The sequence below is a fragment of the Podarcis melisellensis genome (genome assembly GCF_964234715.1).
Source record: "Podarcis melisellensis genome assembly, chromosome: 12".
Classification (NCBI taxonomy): Eukaryota; Metazoa; Chordata; class Lepidosauria; order Squamata; family Lacertidae; genus Podarcis; species Podarcis melisellensis.
Genome location: NC_138544.1, coordinates 49,004,456 through 49,030,382, shown reverse-complemented (window position 1 = coordinate 49,030,382; position 25,927 = coordinate 49,004,456). Strand labels below are relative to the sequence as shown.

General features: G+C 39.7%; 1 protein-coding gene and 1 long non-coding RNA gene across 2 annotated transcripts; one reads left to right on the top strand and one right to left on the bottom strand.

Annotated features, from left to right (window-relative positions):
- Positions 1-1,119: 1,119 nt before the first annotated feature.
- On the bottom strand, positions 1,120-25,927 carry PAXIP1 (PAX interacting protein 1). The gene is made up of 21 exons (XM_081931541.1): positions 25,694-25,927; positions 23,417-23,551; positions 22,320-22,363; positions 20,752-20,815; positions 20,528-20,641; positions 18,552-19,172; positions 16,495-17,227; positions 15,458-15,552; positions 14,911-15,006; positions 13,913-14,050; positions 12,840-12,961; positions 11,719-11,903; positions 11,052-11,095; positions 10,281-10,348; positions 9,217-9,319; positions 7,714-7,882; positions 6,844-6,944; positions 4,203-4,337; positions 4,037-4,112; positions 2,156-2,215; positions 1,120-1,518 (listed from the first exon to the last, which is right to left on the bottom strand). Exons 1-21 carry the CDS (start codon positions 25,784-25,786, stop codon positions 1,502-1,504), a joined length of 3,213 nt encoding a protein of 1,070 aa, XP_081787667.1. The 5' UTR covers positions 25,787-25,927; the 3' UTR covers positions 1,120-1,501.
- On the top strand, positions 1,525-2,673 carry LOC309353415. Its single transcript, XR_014161827.1, has 3 exons — positions 1,525-1,657; positions 1,772-1,896; positions 2,314-2,673. It is a non-coding gene; the product is annotated as an uncharacterized lncRNA (long non-coding RNA).

Genomic DNA, 25,927 nt, shown 5'->3' with positions numbered 1-25,927 from the left:
TATAAATCATTTCCAATGCCTTGATGGTGACCTGCTGTACTTTCTGTTCTGGCTGTGCTACTTTCCAGTGAGAGCACACAAGTACAAACACCTTCAAAAGTTATGGTGCCAATGACGTCTAAAAAAGGTACTGTACGTTGATTTAGTTGCCAAGTTTCAGCAGTGAAGAGGTTTCTTTAAAAGGCAGTTACGAACAAAGAGATGTTGGCTAAAGTATGTACTCGCTAAACCTTGCAAAAATGTGTGTGAGAAAAGATCAACTAACTTCCACTAACATTTAGTGCAGTGTCTTCAAAGTGCATTGCAAGTCTGTCAGTAGTGTTCAGTGTCCCACCTGCCATGTTTAAACATCAAACCATCAGAATTTATACCTGCAGCTGCTCCACATGAATCATGTGTTCTTTTTTTGTCACATATGGCCCTTCATTTTCAGAAACACAAATGCACAAAACATGGCATGCTGTCAGGTGAGACAAATGCTAATTATTTCAACCTATATAAATTAAAGAATTCTGTAGTAACTGCCAAACCCAAATTATTGAAATCCTCAAAATCACTGAATGGAGATTTGTTATGGGATCCATAGATAATCATGGAAGGAATGGTACTTTTTTAAAGAATCTTTGGGAACTGGCTGCACCTTACTGCTGAAACAGTAGTTTGATACTAGTTTTTAAATAACATTTACTCAATTTATAATTAGTTCCATTATGTACAATATAATTTGCAAATGTAATTCACCTTGAGTGAGTTTAGTTCTGTGAATTCATTTTTTGCATATTTATTTCATTAAAAATTATTTCAAGAAAAATTATAACAGCAGATATGAATGAGTTCAAGCTAACTTCAGTAGAAATACACAAAACATTAACAATAAATTCTCCTTAAATACTTGGTTTTTAATATTAAAACATACCTTGTAAAATAAAGGGAAGATTATCTTACAGCATTTGAAAGAATGATTTAGAGTAATTTACTCTTACCATAGTGCCATAATTGCACAATATTTAAAAGAAGAGGAAAGGAGCCACTACGAAATCTTAAAGAAACATCATTTAAAAGTATGTTTATACAAAAACCAGGATATTAGTAATATAAAAGAAACAGAGCTTAATAAAATAAAATACAAAATACTTTATTTCCATAATTTACATACCACAAGCCCTTTCTCTTTACATTCCAATTTTGTGTGGTTAAGTACCAACAGTTGTGACAACTAAAAAAAAAATTTAGGAAAACTAATTTGTGATATAAAAAGTAACCTCTCTCTAGTATAATACAAAGAACATAGTTAATTATGTTTTAATAATAAAATGCTGCACATCTTAAACAGATGCAATTAACGTTTGCTCTCCTGCCTCAAACTGCTCATTGGCCTTCAGCAAAACAAGGGAGGAAGGGGACAAGAACTCCAGAAGTGCCAACTGATCCACAGGCTGAAAAAGCTGGAAGGAAGGAAGGATTCAAGGAGTCTACAGAAATAAGGCATTTTTACTTCCAGTCAAGTGAATTTATATGTACACTTGGGTTAAGGAAAAAGCTATGCTGAAATGTGCAGATTGCCATAATCGGTTTTTTGGTACAAGAAAAGGATAACATAAGGAGAGAGTCTGTTTCTTAAGACTAATGCATCAACATGGTTTTACAACTTTCTAACGTAAATATGCACTCAACAACAAAACACTGTGATGTGTATTTTTCAGGCTATACTTTGATTAGAATATATGTGTTTCAACATTTAATTCAAATGTTAATTCCTTTTTTTTTTTAGAGACAGCATATTCTAGAATAAATCATTAGGACATTATTAAAGGGACAGTCACGACAAAAGATTAAAGCATGTGCCCTGAATTTCAGGGAATCCTAGCAAACAATTCTAACTTCTTGTGAAAACTAGTAAGTATTTTTGCAAACACAGGTGAAAACTATTAACCTGTACTTCAATGAGCCTATGAGAGCAAAAGGGAATAAAACATGCCGTGGTAAAAGGTGATACCAGCTTACCTGAATTCCAATTATCTACATTCATTCATTAGTTAGTTAGAAGCTCTATATATGGCAAATAAATTATGTGAACTTTGCCAGCTGTTCCATTTAAGGGAGGATAGAATAACAGAAAACACAATCATATTTTATATAGCATATGAAGGATATGATTCATAATCCAGTGTCTGAGTAAGAACGCCAGTCAAAACAAACTCTGCATTGTGAACATCTGCAAATACAGGGGGGGAAACATAAAACTTAATCAATACATCCATGGTAAATTAATTGCAACCACTGATCTTTTAACGTTTGTGTTTTGACTGAAAGGACTTGGATTGAGGAGTTGCCAGTTGAAAGTTAAGAAAGACAGAAGCAGCACTTATTCAAGGTAACTATGAAGCTGGCACTGTGTGTGTCCTTAAAACATTAATGTTCAAGGAGACTGACATTCTGATTAAGAGGCAGTGTGCATAAGGGATACTTGGCAGTTGGGTGCCAGGAATAGATCTGTGCAAGCTGTGTCAGACTGAGGCACATTTGCAGCTGGTGAGCCGGACAAGTCATGGAAGTGGCCACTCATAAGCTGGGCTAGTGCCAAGTTTGACATCTTCAATGTAAAGCTATAAATACACCACAGGTGTACATTGGCTTTGTGTGCAGCCTGAATAACAATGTGAATTGAGGTGATTCAAGGTTGTCTTTCATATTATTGAGTTGGACTGTGTTGTTAACGAGGCATGCTGAGGTGGATCAGCAAGTTGCCAGCCTTCCAAGTAGCACTGTGGTCCTAGTCATTCCATTAAGTTAACTGTTATGTCACACAGACACAGCTTTTATTTTCTCAGAAGTGAAACGAAACTTACTGGGGAGCTTGCAGGTGAAAGGGTATCTTTTATCCTGACAGAGAGGTCTGGATTTCAATCCCTTTGATTATTTCCTAGTACACTTCATTCAAATAAATAAGCAGAACTTTTCTTCATATAAAGGCAAAGTATAAGCAGTTTAGACTACTGAGGTTGCCTGCTTCCACGAGCGCTGACTTGCCCCCCCTCCACATTGCGGGGCGCATCATGTGAAGCGTCCCACCCCCACCTAGTGCACAAGTGTTCACGCACCGGGTTGGGACACACAGGTGTCCTGCCGATGCTGGCACTTGTGTGCCGGGTGGAGAATGGGGAACGCAGAGCTGGGCTCTGCTCTCAGCCTTCTCCCCCAGCACAACATCGGCAGGGAGGAGGCAGAGCGGGCCACAGGATTTTGGGGGAGCCCAGCCCTCTCTTGAAAAATTGGGGGGAGGGGCTGAAGACCCCTCAGGCTCCACCACTTGGTGCGCCTGCTTCTAAAAAATAAAATAAAATCTAAGAGTCCTGTGGACAAAGAAGCCTGAATGGTTCACAGTCTTATACTCTGGTAGGTTTCCCTTCCCTGCAAATTTCATCAGCAAGTGAAAAGGGGGGAAATATAGCCCCCTTTTTAGATTCTCCATTACAGTGGAACCTCGGGTTGCAGATGTAATCCGTAACGGAGGCACATCCGCAACCCTCAGCATTCGTAACCTGCAGCGCTGCATCTGCGCATGACACGATTTGGCACTTCTGCGCATGCGGCGAAACCTGGAAGTATCCGTTTCCGGTACTTCTGGGTTTCCCACAGTCCACAACCTGAAAATACGTAACCTGAAGCATTTGTAACCCAAGGTACCACTGTACAGAGCACTGGATTTAACAGCACCGATTCAAATAATGAATCACAACGGAATGAAACTTTCAGGGGTCTTCATTTTGATTCATGCTGATCCTGTTTGACAGATTCTGTTTTACCTCCAACATTTTGCATTGGGATTTATCTGAACCTGATACTCACTCCTAGCAAAAGGTGTTTTCTTCTAATACTATGCAAAAGCCCACTGTATGTATAAAATCTCCCACAAGCCCACACATCCAGGATTTGATATATAACCAAACTATTAAACTAGGGTACATTTCTTTCCTTAAAGTGCTGGTGCCATGTTGCATTGTTAAACATTGTTGTAAGTATAAAGAACACATACCTATGCCTCTGGCAAAATATTCTCGACATAAGTGAAGATCATTTTCACAAGAAATCAGAATAATCTCTGATAAGCTCTGTATTAAAAATAGTGAAATTGAGTCAGCTCAAACGGACACATTTTCCAAACAGAAAGTTGTTAGAAAATCAATCAAGATCACACTCACTTTGTTTTGCTTGTGTTCCATGAGCTTACGGAAAGAAGGTTGTTTGTTCAATACCTTTCCTCCTGCACATTCCACAATAGATTTCATAGTGGAAAGGCTAGGGCAAATTCCAGGTGTAATATAGAAGTACTTTCCCTAAAATCAAAACATTTATGAAACACAAAACACATCTGTATGTCTGCATTTATGACACTGACCACTATGCCACAGAGCAAGGTACCAGTGTGGTCTGTCCACTTCCTGTCAATTAGCATTCCATATTGTGGTATATTAACTTCTCACCTTGTCCTGCCTCTTCTCTAATGTTATCATTTTTCCCCTTGAGCTGATGTTCGCCATGGATACCTTGCTAATTTCTTCTACAAGGGAGGAAGAAGGTTCTGACTTGCTATTTCTACAAGATCTCAAGGCAGCCCCACCCCATAGAGGTACTGTACTCAAGTAGAAGACTTAGAAGTAGAGGTGGGTGGGGAGACAAGAATGTTACAATAATTAAAAGCAATTTTGAATTATGAATGAATAAATAAATAAATAAATAAATAAATAAATGCAGTTTGATACAAGCAAAATAAGACTGTGTTTACAGAGGAACCTACAGCAAGTTCTTGCTTTACCATCTGCTTCCTAATGTTTGGTTAAAATAGAAAGTACTCCGCTATCTTATCAGTAACAGAGAGAGAGGCATCAATAAACAGAATAATAACCAAGTTTCAGTGGATTTTGCAGTTATAATTTTTAACAAAGGAAGAGAATCAGCCTGTCTCTGGGTTCCCTACACAAACTGCAGTATAAAACAACATGGCTGACAGATTATTTCTGTTCTACAAGGACAGTCATTCATTAAATGGAATGTTTTAAAATTACAGATGGAAAAGCATTAAAATGGTCAGGCATAAATACTCTCCATTATTTGTAAAGAGTTAATGCATGAAGGGATGACTTTTGGCAAATTCATAATTTGAAATATTACTTTTAAATTATGAATGTCAAACCTTAGTTGCCATTCTCAAAATGATGTTTCAATGGGTAACAAAGAGCTGAGCTTTAGACCATAATTACAAAATTATGGATTTGTTAGCTGAATAGAAGAGGCTTGATAATCACTTGTACAGAGGAAAATAGAAAAATTTAAAAGAACTGTCATGATTCTGAACTAGAGGAGAAAAATAACCAACAACCAAGTATCAAGAAATAGTGGTCTTGAAAAGGACTGAGAAGCAGAAATAAAACCAAAGGTTTTGGAGATTTGAGAAAACTAAAAGAAGAAAAGAGAAGTGGATAGTTGCCAGTATCAAAGATTAAGTAAGTTCCAAAAGGACACAGAGTCAAAACCAGATTGCAAAGAATCGCATAAAGAAGAAAGATAGATTATTAGGAGAGAACAATGTCCTTGGGAACTGAAGAAAGCGGGGGGAGGCGACATGGATAAGCTCCCATTTCTTCCCCTACCAAAGCCAATAAGAAATAAAAAATGTTAAGTTCCAGGACAGTGAGGAACTAGCTGAAGTGACAAGTATATATGTGTATATATATATATATATATATATATATATATATATATATGTTTTTATTAATTTTTCCAACACATAATAAAAGACAAACACATTACAAAACAAAGACATACACCACATTAAACATATACTGACTTCCCCATACCTCCCTTTCGCTGCATCCTTGTTCCAAAGTTCTTTAGCAACCCTTTAATCAGTTTATCTATTAGTTCCCTTTCATTAAATTTCTTTAAACTTAATATTTACAGCTGTATTTCTCTACTTCTTACCCCTTGACATCTCAACACTCCTCAATTTTACAACAGTTTTTAAGATATAATTTAAACTTTATACTTGTGAAGTGACAAGTATAACAAAGAATGCTGGTGCAGACACCACGTGTGCTGGGAGTTTATAAATTACATCAAGTTTTACTCTTGCTTCTACAAATACAAAAACCAGTTCCACAGCCGTTTAAGAGCTGATGCCAGAGTTTGATTTTTTCTTCTTCTTCCCTCCCTGTGCCTTTTCCCTTGAGTATCATTTTTTAGACTGTAAGCCTGCAGGCAGGGACTGTTGTATTTTAATTGATTGTATGTAAGCTACTCTGGGAGACTTTTTGGCTGAACAGAGGGGTACTAAGGCTCTAAATAAATAGTAATATAACAAGTCATTTACAGGCCAAGTACTTCTCAAAGACAATCAGTCAATTCAGAAAACCTGCCAAATTATGGTGAAGGAAGAATTATGCTGACTTTTGCACTGATAAACCAGTTTGTAATTGGCTAGCAAACCATATTCCAAAGTCATGATTTGAATTGGGTTTGCAAATCATGGTGGCAGTTAACAGTAATCATTCTGTTTGCAGAAACTGCTATAAGCAAACTTATAAAGCAGATGGGAAATGAAAGCACATGCATGATTCTAAATTATGATAATGTTTGGAAGCTACAACCAAGCTGTTGGTGTGATGCCTCAGTGGAATCCAGTCTACAACATTTAGTTATACTGAACTACTTATATTTCAAAATAAAAGTTACAAGTGGTTGGAAATACTTTTTTTCTAGGCTAGCAGACATGATGGTAACACTCATGTTTAAACACTTGGTTCAAATAATCTGGATTTAGCGCTTTTTAAAAAACTGATGTACCTTGAAGAGCGGTGTCTCCTGTGCTTTCTTTAGAGATTCTTCTAAGCTGAAACAGAAAAGAACTTCAGCTTCTGCATCCCTGAGTATGTAGTTTTGCTCTTCTAAAATGGAGGAAAAATATAACTGTAACTATTCATAACACAAAAAGATGCAAGCATCTACTACTGAGAAAATAATTTGTTATCAGAAAAAAATAATTATTTATGAATTTATAGACTATCACATCAGATACTACTACTTTAGTTTGGGCATTTAAATTCAGTTACCCCACTGCAAGTTCCATCAATAAGGAAGATGCCAGTGGGGCAGCTAGCGATTGTCTTCTTTTAAAAATCAATAGCTTAATTTTAAGAATTGCTTGGGACCCTTAAATTAAGCAGCACAACTCAATATAAGAAGCTGGAGTTAAGTACTTGCTTTAATTTTATATTTGTTTAAAAATTTAACACTTGAAAATTACTGAGTGAAGAGGAACTACTATTAAAACCACTGAAAATAGCCATAAAGGTGGATGTTGAGAGGCGCCCAGAGTGGCTGAGGCAACCCAGTCAGATGGGTGGCATAATAAATTAACAATAGTAATAATAATAGTAGTAGTAATATTTTATAAAATATTAAGCACTGCTTTGTAAACTGTACCTACAAGTAAAATACAGTACACAGAGCTAGGGGGGCATTAACCCTCTTATCTGACTCACTCCCCTGGTCACAGGGGAAACTTCTATTTCAACCTTTTTTGATTTGATTGTTTCAGTATTGTCCCCCTGCTTAACAGCAAGAAGTGCACTATTTTGCGCATGCTTCATTTTTGTGTTTTAAAGGAGAGACTCTTTATATCACTTATACTGACAAACATTAAGAATTACTTACCTATAAACTTCTGGCCCTTGAAACACTCTTCCAACCATTCTGGGGTTACTATATGCTTTACAACTGAAATAGCTGTAAGGAATTTTACAGTACGTGTCACTTTACTTGCTATTAAGTGAGTGCATTTCTGGGCAGATTCTGCTACTTCACCTCCAAGAATGTAGAGTTTCTGAAAATTGTATTTTAAAAAAAAGGTTATAGCCTCCAGCCACATGATAATAGTTCAATCAAACTAAAAGCAAGATAAACTAAGCCTAGTTCACACAAGCATACACATAATTACCGTACATTTGATAACCAGTAACCAAGCACATGTACCAGCTCCACCGAAAAACAATGTAAGGCAGCCTTTCTCAACCTTGTGTGTTGTCGGACTACAACTCCCATCATACCTAGCCAGCATGGGCACTGGTCAGGGATGGTGGGAGCTATAGTTCAGGAACATCTGGGGACCCAAGATTGAGAAAGGCTGCTGTAAGGTGATAAAACCTGTGTCTGTGATGCCACACCTCTGATGTCTTTTATGCTTTTACATTAGCAGGCACTGCAATAAACATAATTGTGTGAAACTACCCCTAGATAACAGAGACGCAGGTGGCGCTGTGGGTTAATACACAGAGCCTAGGACTTGCTGATCAGAAGGTCGGCGGTTTGAATCTCCGCGATGGAGTGAGCTTGCGTTGCTCGGTCCCTGCTCCTGCCAACCTAGCAGTTTGAAAGCACATCAAAGTGCAAGTAGATCAATAGGTACCACTCTGGAGGGGAAGGTAAACGGCGTTTGCGTGCGCTGCTCTGGTTCACCAGAAGCGGCTTAGTCATGCTGGCCACATGACCCGCAAGCTGTACGCCGGCTCCCTTGACCAATAAAGCGAGATGAGCGCTGCAACCCCAGAGTTGGCCACAACTGGACCTAATGGTCAGGGGTCCCTTACCTTTACCCCTAGATATACCATATAGTCTAGCAACCAGAAGTCAAAGAAGAGTCCTGTTAAATTAGACCAAAGAACAGAATACTGAACCAGATAGGCCAAACAATTGTCAAATTTTGGAGGCCTCTTGATAGATTTGCAAAGTAAATAAATTGCCATGGGCACCATACAAACACCAAGACTAAACACACACCGCAACCTGTTTTATGAGTTACAACAGAACACTACTTTCAAGTCTAACTTCAGCATGAGGGGGTGGGGGGAGGAAACCCTGTGGGTGCCAGAAGAGGTCTCTACAGACACATGTACCCCTCATTAGCAACCCCCGAGATAGGCCTTTGGTCTGATCCCGCAGGCTCTTATGTTGATTTAGGTTTCTGTACAAGACTATATAGTAGATCTAAAAGAGCTTTCATACATGTATGTTTTGTTGCAGCAACTGGTAACCGGCTTGCATGAATGGGCCACCAGAGGTATAGAATCACAAGACAAACGTTTTAGATTATTTTACAGGGCTTTCAGTAGAGAAAAATGTTACAAAAGTGTTTGTTCTGTTAAGACAGAGGAAAGTCACCTTGATGTACTGATGCACCTGGGAAGGCTCAAATCCCGTGAAGAGCACTACTGGTGTCAATTCTGATGTCACGTTTTTATTAGGAGTTGGCAAGTCTTCAATTCTACAAATACAAAATACTGTTAATACAAATCACGGTATTTTTGGATTTAAAATTCCAACACAATTTTGATATACTGTTTTCATGATTAATATCTAAATGTAGAGAAGGTCCATGAAGTGTGCAAAAACACACCGTATGCAACTTTTGTTTGGATTTAGCTGGTGCAGCCATCTTTTGTAGAATATTTCATTTCTGAGGCGCCTACGTATGGCATTATTTCAAGGTTAATGTTTTCTTACATACTTTGACTTAGTTTGCACCCTCCCTCCTCCCTCCAAACTGTTCACTTTCCAAAGGACAAGTGTCTCTCTAAATAATCATCAGCAGAATGATAATATAGAGTAGGGCTGGGGAACGTTTTCAGGCCATGAAGGGGCCTCATAGGGGACCTTCAGAGATCAACATGCTAGTGTTGAATGGGCCAGAGGCAAAAGTGGGTGGAGCAGCAGGTGCAACTCTTACCTTTGCAAAGTACACACAAAGGTCCAGCCCAAAGGTTTCTACACACACACAGTACAAATTTCTCAATCTTCCATCAATGCAAGCAAGAGACCTCATCATAGTTCAAGAGTGCATTCCACCCAGGCAAAAGAACACAAGGAAGGTGCAAAGCAAGGTGGAGAACTAGGAAGGCAATATAGCCTGTTGTTGTTTAGTCGTTTAGTCATGTCCGACTCTTCGTGACCCCATGGACCAGAGCACGCCAGGCACTCCTATAGACTAGTCAATATTTCTCAAATTTGGGTCCTCAGCTGTTGTAATCCAACAACAGCTGGGAACCCAAGTTTGAGAAGTGCTGAGAGAGTCCTGAGACAGAGGGGCCCAAAATGCTGCAGTCGTCCCCTAGGATTGCAGTTTGCCACCCCAGACAGAGAGATTTCCAGAGGTTTTAGCAGTAGTTTTGATAACTTTATTTAATAGACTAAGAATGTGACACGTTGGAGGATGGCCACTCTCTTACCTTGGCCGCTTGCTTGACGGCTGAATTACCGATTCATTTTGCTTTGGTTTTAGTGGTAATCTCACACCCTACAACAAATAATATAGAAATATATAAGCGCGCGCGCGCGTACACACACTTCCCCTCTAATAATTATTTACTATTTCACAGCAAAATCTTTTAGCCATAGTAACTAAAATAAAAACAAATTTAGCACACTTAACGCCTCATCATAGGAGTCTAGTTGCAGTTTAAAACCTTTTAGAGAAAGGTCAATTAGTTTGTGTATGTGCATACTACACAACCTAGTATGCTTCATCAGTCATCAAATAATTATATTAGAAATTGTCAATAGAAAGCAGTATCAAAACTGAAGGTTGTTCAAGACATGGCCTGGTGTCAGTGCCACGCTAAACTATAGTTTAGCATGAGAAAAGCCACAGCCCCAAATGTATGTACTCCCACCACCCTGATGCAGCCATAAGAACTTCTGACGTTTTCACTTCCATTTTCACTTGTCACTCTTGTCAAACTTGTATTGCTAATATGCCTCTGCAAAAATCCAAACACGTTCAAAGATAATTTAAATAGCAAATCATATTTTTAAAATTGGATTCTTTATTCTTATATTATGTAAACTGCCCTGGAATCAATTTTAAACAAAGGACAGCATAAGTGTATCTTAAACAAATGAATCTTTTAAGCATTTATATTCCTTTGTCCAAACAGATTTATGATGTTCACCACTGAAATAGCAGTTAAAGTAAATAAATTATTAGCAAATCCACATACCATTAGAAGTTCTGATGATACTTTTAGTGGAACTCTCCAAGCATCTGGGAACAGTGAACAGGAAAGAACAAGTTTTTACATGTTCGAAAGCATCTCCGGGTGCAAGTAGATAAATAGGGACCGCTTACCAGCGGGAAGGTAAACGGCGTTTCCGTGTGCGGCTCTGGCTCGCCAGAGCAGCGATGTCACGCTGGCCACGTGACCCGGAAGTGTCTCCGGACAGCGCTGGCCCCTGGCCTCTTGAGTGAGATGGGCGCACAACCCCAGAGTCTGTCAAGACTGGCCCGTACGGGCAGGGGTACCTTTACCTTTACCTTTAGTCTGACAGTATGCATGGAACATACCCCAAAAGTGGCGCAGTTCACATTAGGAAAGTAAATATGTACTACCCTTTATTTCATGTGTTGCTTCCAGTTTTGCACAAACATTCTAGCAGTGCAATCCTAAAAGTCTTTAAAGGGAATGAATGTCATTTCCTATGGGGCTTCCTTCTGAGTAAACCTTTCTTAGTTAGAACAGTAAATCAGAAACCCAAGCAACAGCCATACTGACATGTCCCAAGCCATGCAAAGTTCGTAAGTCTGAGCAACATATATATTTATTCATATATTTCTTTACTGCAGAAAACTAACATTTGCTATGCTGTATGCTATGCAACTCTTCTTACCAAGAAGGTTTAAAACCAGATGTTGATTAGGAGCAAGTGGTTCTTGAAGATTGAATACTGTGTATCGATTGTGCTGTATTTGCCGCAGTGCTTCAAAATTTCCAAGTAATATATCACAGAGCCATTGCGCATTCACACATGGTATCCTCCACTCTTTGGCTTTCTCATACTTTAAACCAGATGGCCTTGTTACGGAGGGAAAAGAGACACAAATGATACTCAACATCCTATTTATTTTCATTTATGAATCGCTTCCCATGAGGCATCCCAAAGCCATTTACAATAAAAACTTGTATAAAACAATTGCATAAACAAAAATTTAAAACAATTGCACATATAAAACCAATTTATGAAACTATTATTTATTTATATACATACACACACACACACACATATATATATATGTATGTATGTATGTATGTATGTTTAAAACAAAAGATACCAATTGGGATAAATTTTTTTAGAATGTAATAACTTCTCTGTTTATTTTATAATTTTATACTCACTAATATTTTCACAAATTGTAACAATAGTATTTATATATCATGGTGACTTGCAATCTCGATCACACACAGTCTGTAGCCCGCTGGCAGTAGGAGTACAATATGGGCATGTCTTTAAGTTAACATCTTACATTAAAAACCTGACAGTACCAAATTATCGAAGGCTTTTCACCAATGCCAGACTAAATGTCTTTCCTTCTGCAGTGTTGGATGGCAGGTTGAGAGGAGTTCCCTACCAGGACAGACTTTGCTCGTGTGCTCAAGATATCAATTCCATAAAACATATTTTGTTGCACTGTGCAAAATATGAGCAAGTCAGGGCTGAACTGATATTACCCTTGCTGGTACTTTCCCCAGGAAAATCAGAGGCTCACTATGCCAGGTTCCTATTGGAAGACCGGACAAATGCTAGAACATTAGCAGGGGCCATGTTTTTGTCGATGGTTGCAAGAACCAATGATCCCTATATTCTGAACGAAATGCTTGTTTAACCTGGAGGTAGGCTGTATGAATTGGGTATTGCTTTGTAACGATTTGTTGGGTCTCTGGACCATAATAAAGGTTGATGATGATATATCATGGTTAATAAAAAAATCAAAATAAATATAAGCCACTTACTCTTTACAGATGAGAACTGTGTTGCTGCGACAAAGATAGCCTGTGTACTTTGCACCTGAGAGGTAGGCCATCAGCTTGAGATCATCTCTGTCACTATCAACAAAACCTGTCACTGAGATTATCTGGAACAGAAGATGATTCACCCATCAGAAATATGAGTAAACAGAAATTTCAAATAAATGCTATCAGAAAAAGTTGTAAATCTCTCTTGGTCATTTGTAGTATGTGTCTCCTTGCCCATCTTTCAATGCCTACCAAAAGTGTCCTATTCTTTAAGTACATATTATGGGTAACCTTTTCTTCCCAAGTCTTCAGTTAATTTGAAGTATGCTATGAAACAGTAACTCTTCTCATTCTCAAAATGTGGACACATAACTGCAGCCAGACGTTTTTCTATTTATCTAAATCTTTTCGTAGTGCCTTTTAGCCCCAAAAGATTCCAAGGTTCATTTCGTGGAATTATTAATTGATGTAGGAAGATTCAAGGTGTAAGCAACCCTTGACAGAAAAGGTCCAAACCAAACATTCGAATATGAAGTGGTAAAATCTTCAGGCAGTCACTTTATGACAGGGGTTCATAATCTATACCCCTCCAGATATTGTTGGACTTCCAAATCTCAGTCATGGTCAGTATGGCCAAAGGTCAGGAATGTTAGAGGGGTCCCTGTTCTCCATTCTTGCTTTATATCATTTTCTTAAATTGAACCATTTGCCTAACTCTCAATGTGATAACCAAATTTACCATCGAACAGAAAACCCTTCATAATGCAGTAATCCTCACATAAAAAGGAGTAACAAACAAACCAGTTCCACACCTGAGATTTAAAGATAACTTAAATTGCACAGCAAGGAAATATATCCCATTTACATAAAGATATTTAGGTGCAGTACAAAAAAATTCTGAATTCAATCATGTAATTTTATTAATTCCAATTAGAGTTGTAAAATATTCTCAGAGACAGGACGTTACATATTTGCTCATTTTTATATCTTCCGACATTAAAAGCTGCTTGAAGTAAAAGAAATAATAGCAACAGCACCTTCCAAGCAAAATGCTAGAGTTAATTTCTTACATGCTGTGAACATGGTTTCCCTCCTGGTGGAAATGCTACAGGAAAATGAAGAGCTCGGTGAGGTGGTACCATTTTCTTCTTTTTTAGCACAGAGTTCAACCAGTGTGCTGTGATACATCTCTTCCTTTCTCTCAAAGCCTGCAACACAAATGCAAAACATTGTCACTGTACATATAAATTTTAGTAGGTATGTATGAAAATATTTTAAATATATATATGTTGCTGCTTTAGGTTTATAAAGCTTTTAGCCACCCACTTTCAAACAAAAATGAGGTTGGTATGGGATACAGATGAACCAAAGTCCTCAGACTGCAGTGAGTGCCATCTCTGATACAGGCCCACCAATCCTTAGGTTAGTCACTCTCAACTGTAGGGAGCATACAACTACCACAATCTACAGAACAACAACCAAAAGATACAATAATACAATATATATTTATTTCTTGTATTCTGTCTCTTTCCTAATCAAGCCCCCCCCCCTCTCCACACACACACACACACACACACACACACACAGAGAGAGAGAGAGAGAGAGAGAGAGAGAGAGAGAGAGAGAGAGAGAGAGAGAGCCCTCTAACCCCATCCCCAATTCTTCACAATTGCCTCCTGGCCCTCAGAACAAAGGTGGTGACAGAGCAGATGGGAAGCCCCAAGTCATAGCATGAGTACTCATTTGGCTGCCAAACAGCTATAACAGCAGGGGAATACCTAGGAGGAATGGTCTACTCAGGAGGAGGGGGAAGACCTAGCTACAGGCCATGACAGCACATAGAATCTTATGTTATTGCTGTTTGAAACTATATGCTTAAAATTGTATTTTACAGTTTTAAGTTGCCTTGAGGTTACTAGCAGCAAAAGACTGGGAGAACATAAATTATGTATCTATAGATACTTTCACCTTTGTAATAAATTGTTCCTGAACTATTATATCATTCAATGTAAGGAAATAAACAGCTCTTACAAACATAGGTAAGTACATTTGTGCCATTTGGTCTTACCTGAGCATACATATTACTAAGCTGACTTTCACAGAGAAGATGTGTACACCGGTTTGTGAATGTGGGATCTACTGTACCGCCATTTGCTTGGATTATCTAGAAAAATAAAAACTAGACACACTTAAAAGGTTTGTTAATCAAACAACACTTATTGAATTTTTTTGCCATGTTACATATGTGCCATAGTTTAAAGCCTGTGAAGGCTCTTATCACTGTATTTTGCACAAAACCTAACTGGTAAGCTTGTTACTTGAGAGTAATGGGAAATTTTGGCAGATGGACCTCTGATAAACAGATAACAAAGAAAGGCAGAAATTATGTTTGAAGCTAGTAATAGTAAAAAATCAGTTCAAAGGAGAACAAAGAAGATGAAGTTTTGTGTGCTTTGTTGGTAACATACATATTATAGACATGGTATATATATAATAATCTGGTAAGTCAAAAATAAAACTATTTGTTGGTTTTTAAATATACCTATTTTTGTTTAAGAAACTGAAAAACTAATGCACAAAACTGAAAAATATTCACAAACAGAACAAATAATTACCTTTTTCCATGTTGCCAGTAATTGTTTATCAGACATCTGCTCAGGATAATCAGCAATTGCAAAGACACAGCCCAACAGAAAATAGTCTTCTGGAACTAGAAGAGTAGTAAAAATTAAATTAATACAAAATACTCTAGCATATTTTCTCTTATTTAATGGGCTACCATTAATAGTAAAAAGGTCTTCATTTACTGCTATACTCATCTCTTCAAAGAGTGAAACTTGCTGTAGCTCACAGAACATAAGCACACCTGCAAGGTCCTCCACTTCCCAGCAAACTTTAGACTGGTGTTGGAAAGCAAGTGGCTGAATTTAAAGGGTGTTCTGCAGATGCAGAAACAGTTCTGTGAACTGGAGTTGCATTGTGCACACATCACCTCAGGGACTGTGTATGGGTTATTCCCTCTGCCCATTACCGTACATACAAAAGTGAAGAAGCACTGCGCAGAGACTGCCCTTCACTAGTATTTGGATGCATTGTGAAAAATGCTTAGTAGACTGTAAACAATGAGAGCACTGGTGGGTCTAATAAAAATAGGCCATGAGTTCATTCCAACAAGCTCTATACTTGAGCATGTCCACTGAAATGGAGGACTGACAATGGCACCATAACACATGTAAATTATCAAATACAAAAAAGTCTTGGAAAATGTTTGAACTAGAAGAATCTCCTACGTGAAAGTTTGTAGCTGAAACTATTTTTTGGCCATGGCACCGTGCTGAGAAACTCACTTCCAGATGTGGTTTGTTCTACCTTACTCTACTCTTGGTTTTCAAGCTGTCAACAAAGATGGTTCGCAATCAGATCACCATTGGTATTTTGTTTGGGGAATTGCTTGCTCTGATCTCAGCTGCTCTTTTACTGCTTGTCTGATGTTTTATATCGTCACTCTTACAGTTTTAACATGAACCTTTTAATTAGATTTGTAAGACACATTGTAGACTCACTGGGTCAGAAAGGGGGCGAGGAGTGTTCTACTATTTAAATAAGTGTAATTAAAGCCTCAGCTAACATACACGAGAACAAAATTACTAACTTTCTATGGATGGATCATGCCCAAAGAGCTGCTGCTGCTGCAACTGTTGCTGCTGAGGATGCTGCGATGGCTGAACTGGAACCTGATGCTGTAATGTCTGAGAAGTCTGGGTCAAGAGTTGAGATGCTTGATTTTGCATTTGTTGTTGTTGTTGTTGCTGCTGCTGCATTCGTTGCAAATGTTGCTGCTGTAGTTGCTGCTGCTGTAACTGTTGTTGAAGGTTTTGCTGCTGTAGTTGCAGCTGCTGTTGCTGTAGCTGCTGTTGCTGTAGCTGATGCAACTGCTGTTGCAAGGCATGCTGCTGCTGAAATTGCAACTGTTGTTGAGGACGATGTACTTGCTGCTGAGAATGTATCTGTTGTGTAGAAAACTGTAACTGCTGCTGTGAGAATTGGTGTTGATGAACTTGCTGTTGCACAAACTGATGAGGCTGCTGAGAGAAAGACTGTTGAGTAATCTGAGGCTGCTGTGGCTGCTGCTGTTGCTGCAACTGCACAATTTGTTGGGATGGAAGATGCAAGAGAGGGAGGTGCTGCTGTTGCTGTTGTTGCTGCTGCTGCTGCTGTTGCTGCTGCTGCTGTGATTGCTGAGGTGGATGCTGCTGCTGGTGTAATAAGTGTGTCTCTGGAGTCAATTTAACTTGGCTAAGCAACACAGCATTTGAATGTCCCTGCTGGCTATGGTTTACTTGCTGCTCCAAAGTTTTTGTAGGAGCAGAAAGTGATTGCAAGATCTAGAAAACAAAAGGATGCATGTAAACTTTCCTTCAAAACATTTCACTGAAAACAAAAAAGCATAAATCAAATCTGAAAACTTTCTGATGTATTCAACTAAAACTGTACTTCATTAGAAGTCTAAGTAATAGAGGAAAGCATTTAGTTATTCCACAAAACAGTTATTTTGAATGCAAATTAACAGAAAGCATGTTTATATTCATTTGCAAATGGGAGAATTTTCAAGAGGTCCCAATATACAGATCGCACAGAGGTAGGTAAATGTCATAGGAAGTGTGATATAAAACATGCAACACAACATTATGCTTCTACACTTCACACATTAAGAGAAAGGCTAGCATAATTAAAAAGAAATATACAGTAAAAATTCTCTGTGATAATTTTCCTCTTCAAGTAGTTCCTTCTATTTCTGAAGTTGAGATGAGCACTGGTACTTATGCAGCCAAATAATACTATCCACACCTAAGAGATGTATCAGAAGGCTAAGGCAGGCACCAAAATGTAAAGAAATACAAATTTTTAAAGGAAAAAACCCTGAAGGAAACCCCTCAAATAGTAATCATGGAATGATAAGTTACCATGGGGAAAATATTTACTGATCTAAAGAATACTTTCAAATTGCATATGAATTACGTATTTGCTCATTTCCACAGCACTGTGTCTGATTTGCTCACTTGCACAATTAAGAACATGTTTTCACATTTTCTATCATCTATTTCTTTTCAATTTAGAAGACTGCATGTTGCAGGCCTTGGTAAAGTAAAAGGGCAAGTGGCTCGGCACACATACAAGCATAGGATAAAATATGAAAAGACTATGCCCAACTACACTAAAGGATTCAAAAATCACCGGAAAGAAAATTTAAACTCATATACAGTGGCACCTTGGTTTAAGAACAGCTGAGTTTATGAACAACTTGGATTAAGAACGCTGCAAACCTGGAGGTAGGTGTTTTGGTTTGTGAACTTTGCCTTGGAAGCAAAACGTGTTCCGCTTCCTGTTGAGTGTGTTCCATTTGTAAATTGAGTCCCCTGCTCCTATGGGAAAGCACGCCTTGATTTAAAAATGCTTTGGTTTAAGAATGGACTTCCAGAACAGATTAAGTTTGTAAACCAAGTTACCACTGTAATCAATGTACTAAAACTTCTGTAATTGTTTGAGTGCAACACAGCATTTGTATAGTGCTTTCTGGCACTAAAACCACTTCACATGCGTTATCTAGTTGTAATCCTTACAACAATTCTCTTTGTATTTTATAGTATCAAAGTCATAACAGCTATTCACTTCCAAACATTTTTTTAACTTGTACTTTAAGATACTTACATGCGCAACATTTGATGGCCTATTAACCTGCTGAATATCAGCATTATTGGTAATATTTCTTAATGTCCGTACTGCAGGACTCCATGCAGCCATCATTTCAGGACGCCCAGAACTTTGAGGACTTTGTACTGAAGCCATTATATTACTTCTCATCTCAGAGGACAAAATATTGCCTGGGACAGGTGGGACATTGGCACACAAATTTATCAATCCAGAATCCTTGCCTGAAGGCAATCTGCGCTTTGCTGTAGTCTGTGGAACTTCAGCAGGTGTCCAGTTCAAATTTCTTTCATGCTTTTCAGGAGACGAATCTGATGAATCATCAAACATCAGTTCTCCTTTCGTTTTATCAGCATCGATAGATTTAGGTGAAAAAGCTCGATCACCCAAAGGTGAGCCTTCTCGAGAAGATGCTGGACTTGACAACTTTTCATCTGTGCTGGCTTCATTTTGAGAATCCTGATCTTCATTTTCCTCCTCTTCTTCCTCTTCCTCATATATAATTAATCGTGGATGATAGGAAGCCTCATCTTTTTTCGTTTTATCAGATACAGAATCCAAAACCCAGTCAGGTGTCACAATTTTAATGTTTTCTCTTTTACAGGCGCATTCATATTTCTCCTGAGAAGAACAAAAACATTCCAATTATGAGTCAATTTAGCTTTTAGATAGTGTTAGTTTTGTAAACACTCGCTTTAATTATATTGGTTTACATCAGCTCAACAAGTTACATTCCTGGTTACTAATAATAAATAAAATTATAAACTCCTTCTAAGATTATAAACTCCTTAAAAACTTAGTTACTCAGTCCTCTAAAATGTGAGTGGACAACCTGCAACCCTCAGACTAATTTCAAAAACCCTCTGAAACCTATCAATCTGACCTCTGACAAGAGTGATCTCTTCCTTTTCTTGCAGCCTGCTGGGCAACAAGGGAGAGAAAGAAATAAAAAGGCAAAGAGAAAAATTGGCAAAAAGAGATAAGCATTTTAAATTTCTAAATACGAAAAAAGTTATAATGGTGCCAACATCCTATTTTTAGGTACTTTAGTGACCAGGCAGTCCTGATGTGGGGAAGTTTTAACTACCACAGCAATTCTTGTGTAATACAGGCTGAAAAAAGTATTGATACAGTACTTGAGAACACTGAAGGGCTTTCCGGCCAAATTAATGCAACTTGGAGACTTAAATAGCAGGAATAAATCAACCTTTTATTTAAGCACTAGCCTGGCAGCCATTCACAGCAAGGAATTTCGTGCACATAAGCACATAGAGGTGAGTGGACTGGTGAGTGTTCCTTCCCTGTACCCAGCAGAACAGGCTGCTATGCAAGGGGTACACCGACTTCTGATCCCAGAAAAAGCATGGCTACTGATTTCTATTACAAGGTAGTCACTTTTGCAGGCTGGTTTACAAGGCTGGAATAAACTGAGGTTCATGTGATATAAGCAAAAAACTAAAGCTGACTTGGTTCTACATCCATATTTAACTGTACTACTCAAAATAATTTGCTGTCTGATGCAAGATCTTTATAATTTGCTCACCATTTTACCTTTCTGAATATTTAGTGCAAATTGGCTATCCCACTGTAACCGCAGATCATTTATAAAATTAAATACTGGGTTATTTTTCACAAAATAAAAAATAAATAGGCAATCCCAGTCTAACTTCCTTCCACTGTGAAAATTAATTAGCAATTTACTGCTACTCTCTATTCTATATTTTAATCTTTTACCAAAACACAAATGAACCAGTACTTCATGAACATGAATGCCAATTTTCTTTGTTTTCATCAAAAGCTTTCTGAAATGAAAAGCTTATAAATCACTCCCAGCTACATATTGAACGGATCCCTCCAAAAAAATGTAAAAGGTTGACAAGGGAAGCTTTTTTTGTATAAATCATGCTGATTCTATATCTCAGAAAGTCAAAGTAACATTAAAATGGGAAAACATGTCCACATAATAAAACTCTTACCCCTTTTGGCTCAGGCACAATCAAATGAGTGCATTTTTTATTGAGGCTCAGCCGGCAATCTCCACCATAAAACGTAATCAAAGCCCACAGTGTACTTCGGTCTTCAGCGGAAACCTATCAGAAAATGTAAAAAAAATTACCACTAGATATTTAGGGAAAAGCACTTTCTGACACATCATTTGGCTATCAGCATAAACATACAACTATCTGGATAAACATCTTACCTGAGACAGACAAGCAGCAACTCCAAAAAAGATCTGACAGGATTCTGGGGAGAAACCATTTACTCTGACAAAACTAAGTCAAGGATATAATATAATGAGATGTAAAGTGAATAACTGGTGCAAGTTTACCAAAAGCTTCTCAAATAGCTAAGAAAAATATTATGAATACTTCTAAAAGTATTTTATTCTGTGAACTGCCCTGAGACCTCCAGGTTTAGGGTGGTATATAAATTCTAGTAATAATAATACAGGTAATAATAATGGGTTGTTTCCTAATCTTCAACTTGGGTCTCACCAATTCAGGTTAGAGTCACACATCAACCACAAAAATAAATGGGTGGTCCAAACATATCACTTAATAGTTTAATCCTATGCATGTTTATCTGGAGGTTTGTCCTCCTGAGTTCCCTAATACTTTACTCCCTGGTACATGTTTATAGCCTTTGCCTCTAACTTTCTAAACTACTACACTGTAACTGAACATACCCAAGTGCTGCCTGTGCACATGTGAGTCCAGGTACATACTTGTAACAGTCCGTTCTCATGTTGTTGCGCTCCAGACCTCTCACAGAGGACGCACATGAAAAAGGGCCTCAGGTGGTGATTGCAGTGTCTGAGGCAGTTCATATGGGGAGAGACGGTCGTTAAGGTATTGCAGTCCTAAGCCACAAGGCTTAATAGGTTAAAACCAGGACTTTTAACTGGGCCGAGAAACTAACCGGCAGTCAGTGCAGTTGGACCAAGATTGGTATAATATGCTCAAACCATCTTGCGCTGGGGAGCAACTTGGCCGCAGAATTCTGCACCTGTTGAAGTTTCCAAACCGTCTTCAGAGGCAGCCCAACGTATTATGTGTTGCAGTAATCTAACCTAAAGGTTACCAGAGCATAGATGACAGAGGTTAAGCTACTGCTGTCCAGAAAGAGGCATAGCTGGACCACCAGCAAGAGCTGATGGAAGGCACTCCACACCACTGAGGCCACCTGAGCCTCAAGTGACAGCAATGGTACCAGTAAACTGTGTACCCACTTCTTCAGAGAGAGAGTGTAACCCTATCAAGAGCAAGCAACCTCCCATCCATCCATGTGGGAAAATGGTTGCTTGTACATAAGAGCATGAGCAAAGTTCTTATTATCATAGCTAAAAGCATCCTTGGAGCATGAACAGCGCGTGGACAGCTCATGCTGTCCTAATGATTGGCCCACGTAAGCATAGCCTGATCGGCTACGTGACCTGGTGTGATGGCATGGCACTGTCCTTATCTGCTGGCTTAGAAAAAGTTGCTTTCCTGGTATTTTGTATCTTTCTAACTTTACACAATAAAGGCTGTGCTGCAGCAGCTCTAAAGCAGCCAGAATTCTTCAACCCATCTCTGTGTGAGACTGATTCTTACTGATGGCGAGTAGGTTCTCGTCACATCCAGTCAAGGCAACCACCCACTAACACTGCCTCAGTCATATAAAGAAAGAATTAATCCTCTAGAACAGCTGCTGTGCTAGCCAATATTCTGCTGGTATTAAGTTTTAAATAAGCATAACACATGTTAGCATTTTAACCAAAAAGGATACGGCAGAAGAACTCCACATCGAACCGACAAAGTCACCCAAGAAGGCTAAAAACAGGTGAAAATAATGCATGTAGTGAGTTGCCAATAGACAATGCACATTACATCCTAAAAATATCTGTCTATTTAACAAATATGTACCAAATTTAAATTAACCAATCAGCTATTTAACATCTATTGACAGGAACACAGGAACTTGTCTTATAGCGCCCTAGTTTCACACAGCACAGGAAGCCAAACTAAGCTTACTGAGACCGTGCAGGCTGGAGAGGTGCTTACCGTCACTTTGCTCTTCCCCAGTACTTTTTACTTGTGTGCTGAACTAAGTCAAGGTATGGTTTAGCATGTCTTCAAAGCCGGCTTATGGTTATTGAGGAGACAGGTTTATTACAAGCCCAGGTTTGGACAATGTACTACTAAACCAAACCTTGGCCTAACACAGCACAGTGCAGAAGTAAAAAAATATCAGGGAGGAGCACAGCAGCTGCGAGCCACTCTCTGTAAGACATAGTTTGGCTTATCACGTTGTGGAAACAAGGTCACTAAGTCAACATTGGTTCACTCTATTCTATATTGTCTATACGACACTACAATGGCAGTGGCTGTGTTTCAGAGAGAAGGCTTCCCCATTCCTAACTGGAGAGGAACAGAACCTGGAACATTCTGTATGCAAATTATGTGATCTATCACTGAGCTGTGACCACTCCCTTGTTATTAGCATTCCCAAGCACTGCATAAGAATCATGCAAACTTTTACAAGTTCATGGTAATGTATATTTTTATGTTCTTTTATATATAAAGCAATATCTTTCCCTTGCCAGCCAGATAATTGTTGACAGCAATCTAGCTAGCATTATTCCATTTTGAGGGTGAGAGGGAGTGTGCTGAATTAATATATAGTACTCTCCTCATAAGCACACTTACAGTAAAATGGATCGCAACATTCACATTTCAGGTTCTGGATACAGGGTTTCCCACATATAGTACACTTTTTTTTGCACTCAAGTGCTGATTCTAAGATATGAATAACCCTGAAGGTCCTGCACTAAAATTAGGTTTACTGTAGTTAAAACTATCAATTCTAATGTTGTAGGTACTCACTTTTACTACTGGAAGATCAAAGACTTCACGAGATTCACCAACTTCTGGATTGTCTCCATCTTCTGAAATGATGTGTGATGCCAGAGCATTGTAAGAAACCTCCTTCGCCTTGCCATCTTTCAAAAGCTGAATAACCTACAAAACAAGAGGGCTTTTGGTTTTCACTTTCAGGAAAATGCAGATGTTAGACACTATTGAAGCCAAGTGTTTTTCCCTAGAGGCTTGTTTACATTAAAGCCAGATCTTTCCCCAGATAAGCACTCCTTGTGCACAGCTAAACTGCAACACACAACCATGGGACTCTGAGCTACTCACCCTGGTCTCCTATCATAGCTCTTACTGTGGCAATACAAGCAGGCACAAATAGGCACATTATAGGCTATTGCAGTGGGAAGTGAAATGCAAGGTGGTGCAAATGTTTCTTTTCATTGCATTTTCCAAATCAGAATTCTTGCATGAAAGGAATCTGAATTCTAAATTCACTTTTGTTTGCTATTCCATTTCATTGTTTTGATGCTGTTGTTGCAGGCTTACCACTGATTGTGGATTGGGTATGCAAGATTTCCAGTAGCAGTGTGAAAATCTAAGTATAATGCATTTGCTCACATCTTTATCATATAGGATGATACATATATAGAGGTTTACACCAGAGAAAGGTGACAGAAATGGAGGCCAGGGTGCACAAAGGAAGGATGTTTATTTCAGTTGCATGTACTGTATTTTCCGCTCTATAACACGCACCCGACCATAACACGCACGTAGTTTTTAGAGGAGGAAAATCCGTAGGCATGCCACCCGTAGGCATTCCCTCCATAACACGCACAGACATTTCCCCTTACTTTTTAGGAGGAAAAAAGTGAGTGTTATGGTGCAAAAAATACGGTACTTAAGATTAGTTGGAACAGGGTACGTAGGCTTGGTAGCAGAGCTAAAGATTTTGCAGAAAATGTGTTTTAAGAATAGGTTTGAAGGAAGAGAGACAGTGTAACCAAGGTGTTCTGATAGACATTTTCAGTCAGAAGGGCAGTTATTTGAAGGTGCAAGGGACTTCTGGATGGCTGGGATGGAGCTGGATGAACAAAACTCACAAGCAGTGATGATGTCAGCACAGGAGAGAATGAAACAAGACACTAAAAGCAAGACACAAGAAGCAAGACACAGAGGGTATTGAAAATAAAGGATGAGAACCTTGTCCAGGATCCAGAAACTGATATGGGTGTGTATGAATTTAAGAAAAGCTACCAAAACAATGAGTGAAGATAAAGATGAATTATTTTGCCTACAAGGCTGGAGAGAGATAGGATCAAGGGACAAAATGGCAAGAGATGTCAATAACCAGGAGCATATTGTTAAGGGGTCTTGTGCCTTGCCTCAAGACAGCTGTGAACACTTCTGACGCAGTCAGGGCCAGCTAATTAAGAAGAAAAGCTTTCCTGTGTCTGTACCACTCCAGGCTGATATTTAATGTTCCCCACACGCAGCCTTGGATGCAGAAAACTACCACCTCAGGGGAAAGGATACAGCCTAGCCCTCTCCCTGCGAACCCTTTTTTTTTAATTCAGGGGTAAGTTTGTTTACACGCAGGAACCCGCGCCTCTCTCTCCCCTGCAGCCGGACTACCGTCGGGGAAAGCTTCCCTACACGGTTAGGTGCCATTTACTCGAACTGGCCCTCCTTCCGCTTTCCCTCGGATTTATAAAACTGAGCTCCTCGGGGAAAGGAGGGGACGCCTGCCAGGTGAAGAGGAGGAGGAGAGCGGGCGGAGAAAACCCAGGACGGGGCCTAGTCCTGGCCGCGTCCCCAACTCAGGCCGAAAGAGAGGAGAGCGCGAGTTTGCGCCAGGAGGGAGGGAGGGAGGGGACGCAGGGCAGGCCCCCCACTCCGGGGAAGCCGTGAGGGGAGGAAAAGAGAAGCGCAGCCTCCTCTGTCGCCTCCCCAGTCAGCCAGCCAGCTAGGCAACAGAGGCCGCCGTAGGGCCTGCCCGGCTCCAGAAGGCGCGCGGGACGCCGAGACACCGGCAACAGAAATACTCTAAGAAGGTGGGGGAGGGAAGGAGGCGGCCGTTGGGAGCCGTTAACGGCCGCCAAAGCGCGCGCGGGGGGGTTCGAACGCGCCCCCCCAAATCCCCCCTCCCTTCCCGAGAGGCCGCGCGCTCAAAAAACCGGCGCGAGCCGCTGTCAGCGCGTGGCCCGCGTCGTCTTACGGGGAGGAGGGGGCATTTGAGGCGCCGGAAGGCGGACGGGGCGCGCGTGAGGGGAGCCCGCCCGAGCGACGCACCTCGGCGCCTATGTCTCCCACGGCGAAGAACTTGACATCTTTGAACATCTCCTCGGGAACCTTCAGCTCCCGCTCTTCGGCTTCTTTCGCCATGGATGGTCCCTCCCGGCTGCGCGGCTTTTGAGAAAGGGCGGGGAGAGCGGCCGCCTGGGGTCCTGGGCCGAGGCTCCCCTCGCGAAGCCCCGGGTCTCCCTCGCCCTTCCCCCCTCCCAGGCAGCGGCGGCCGCCGAACCG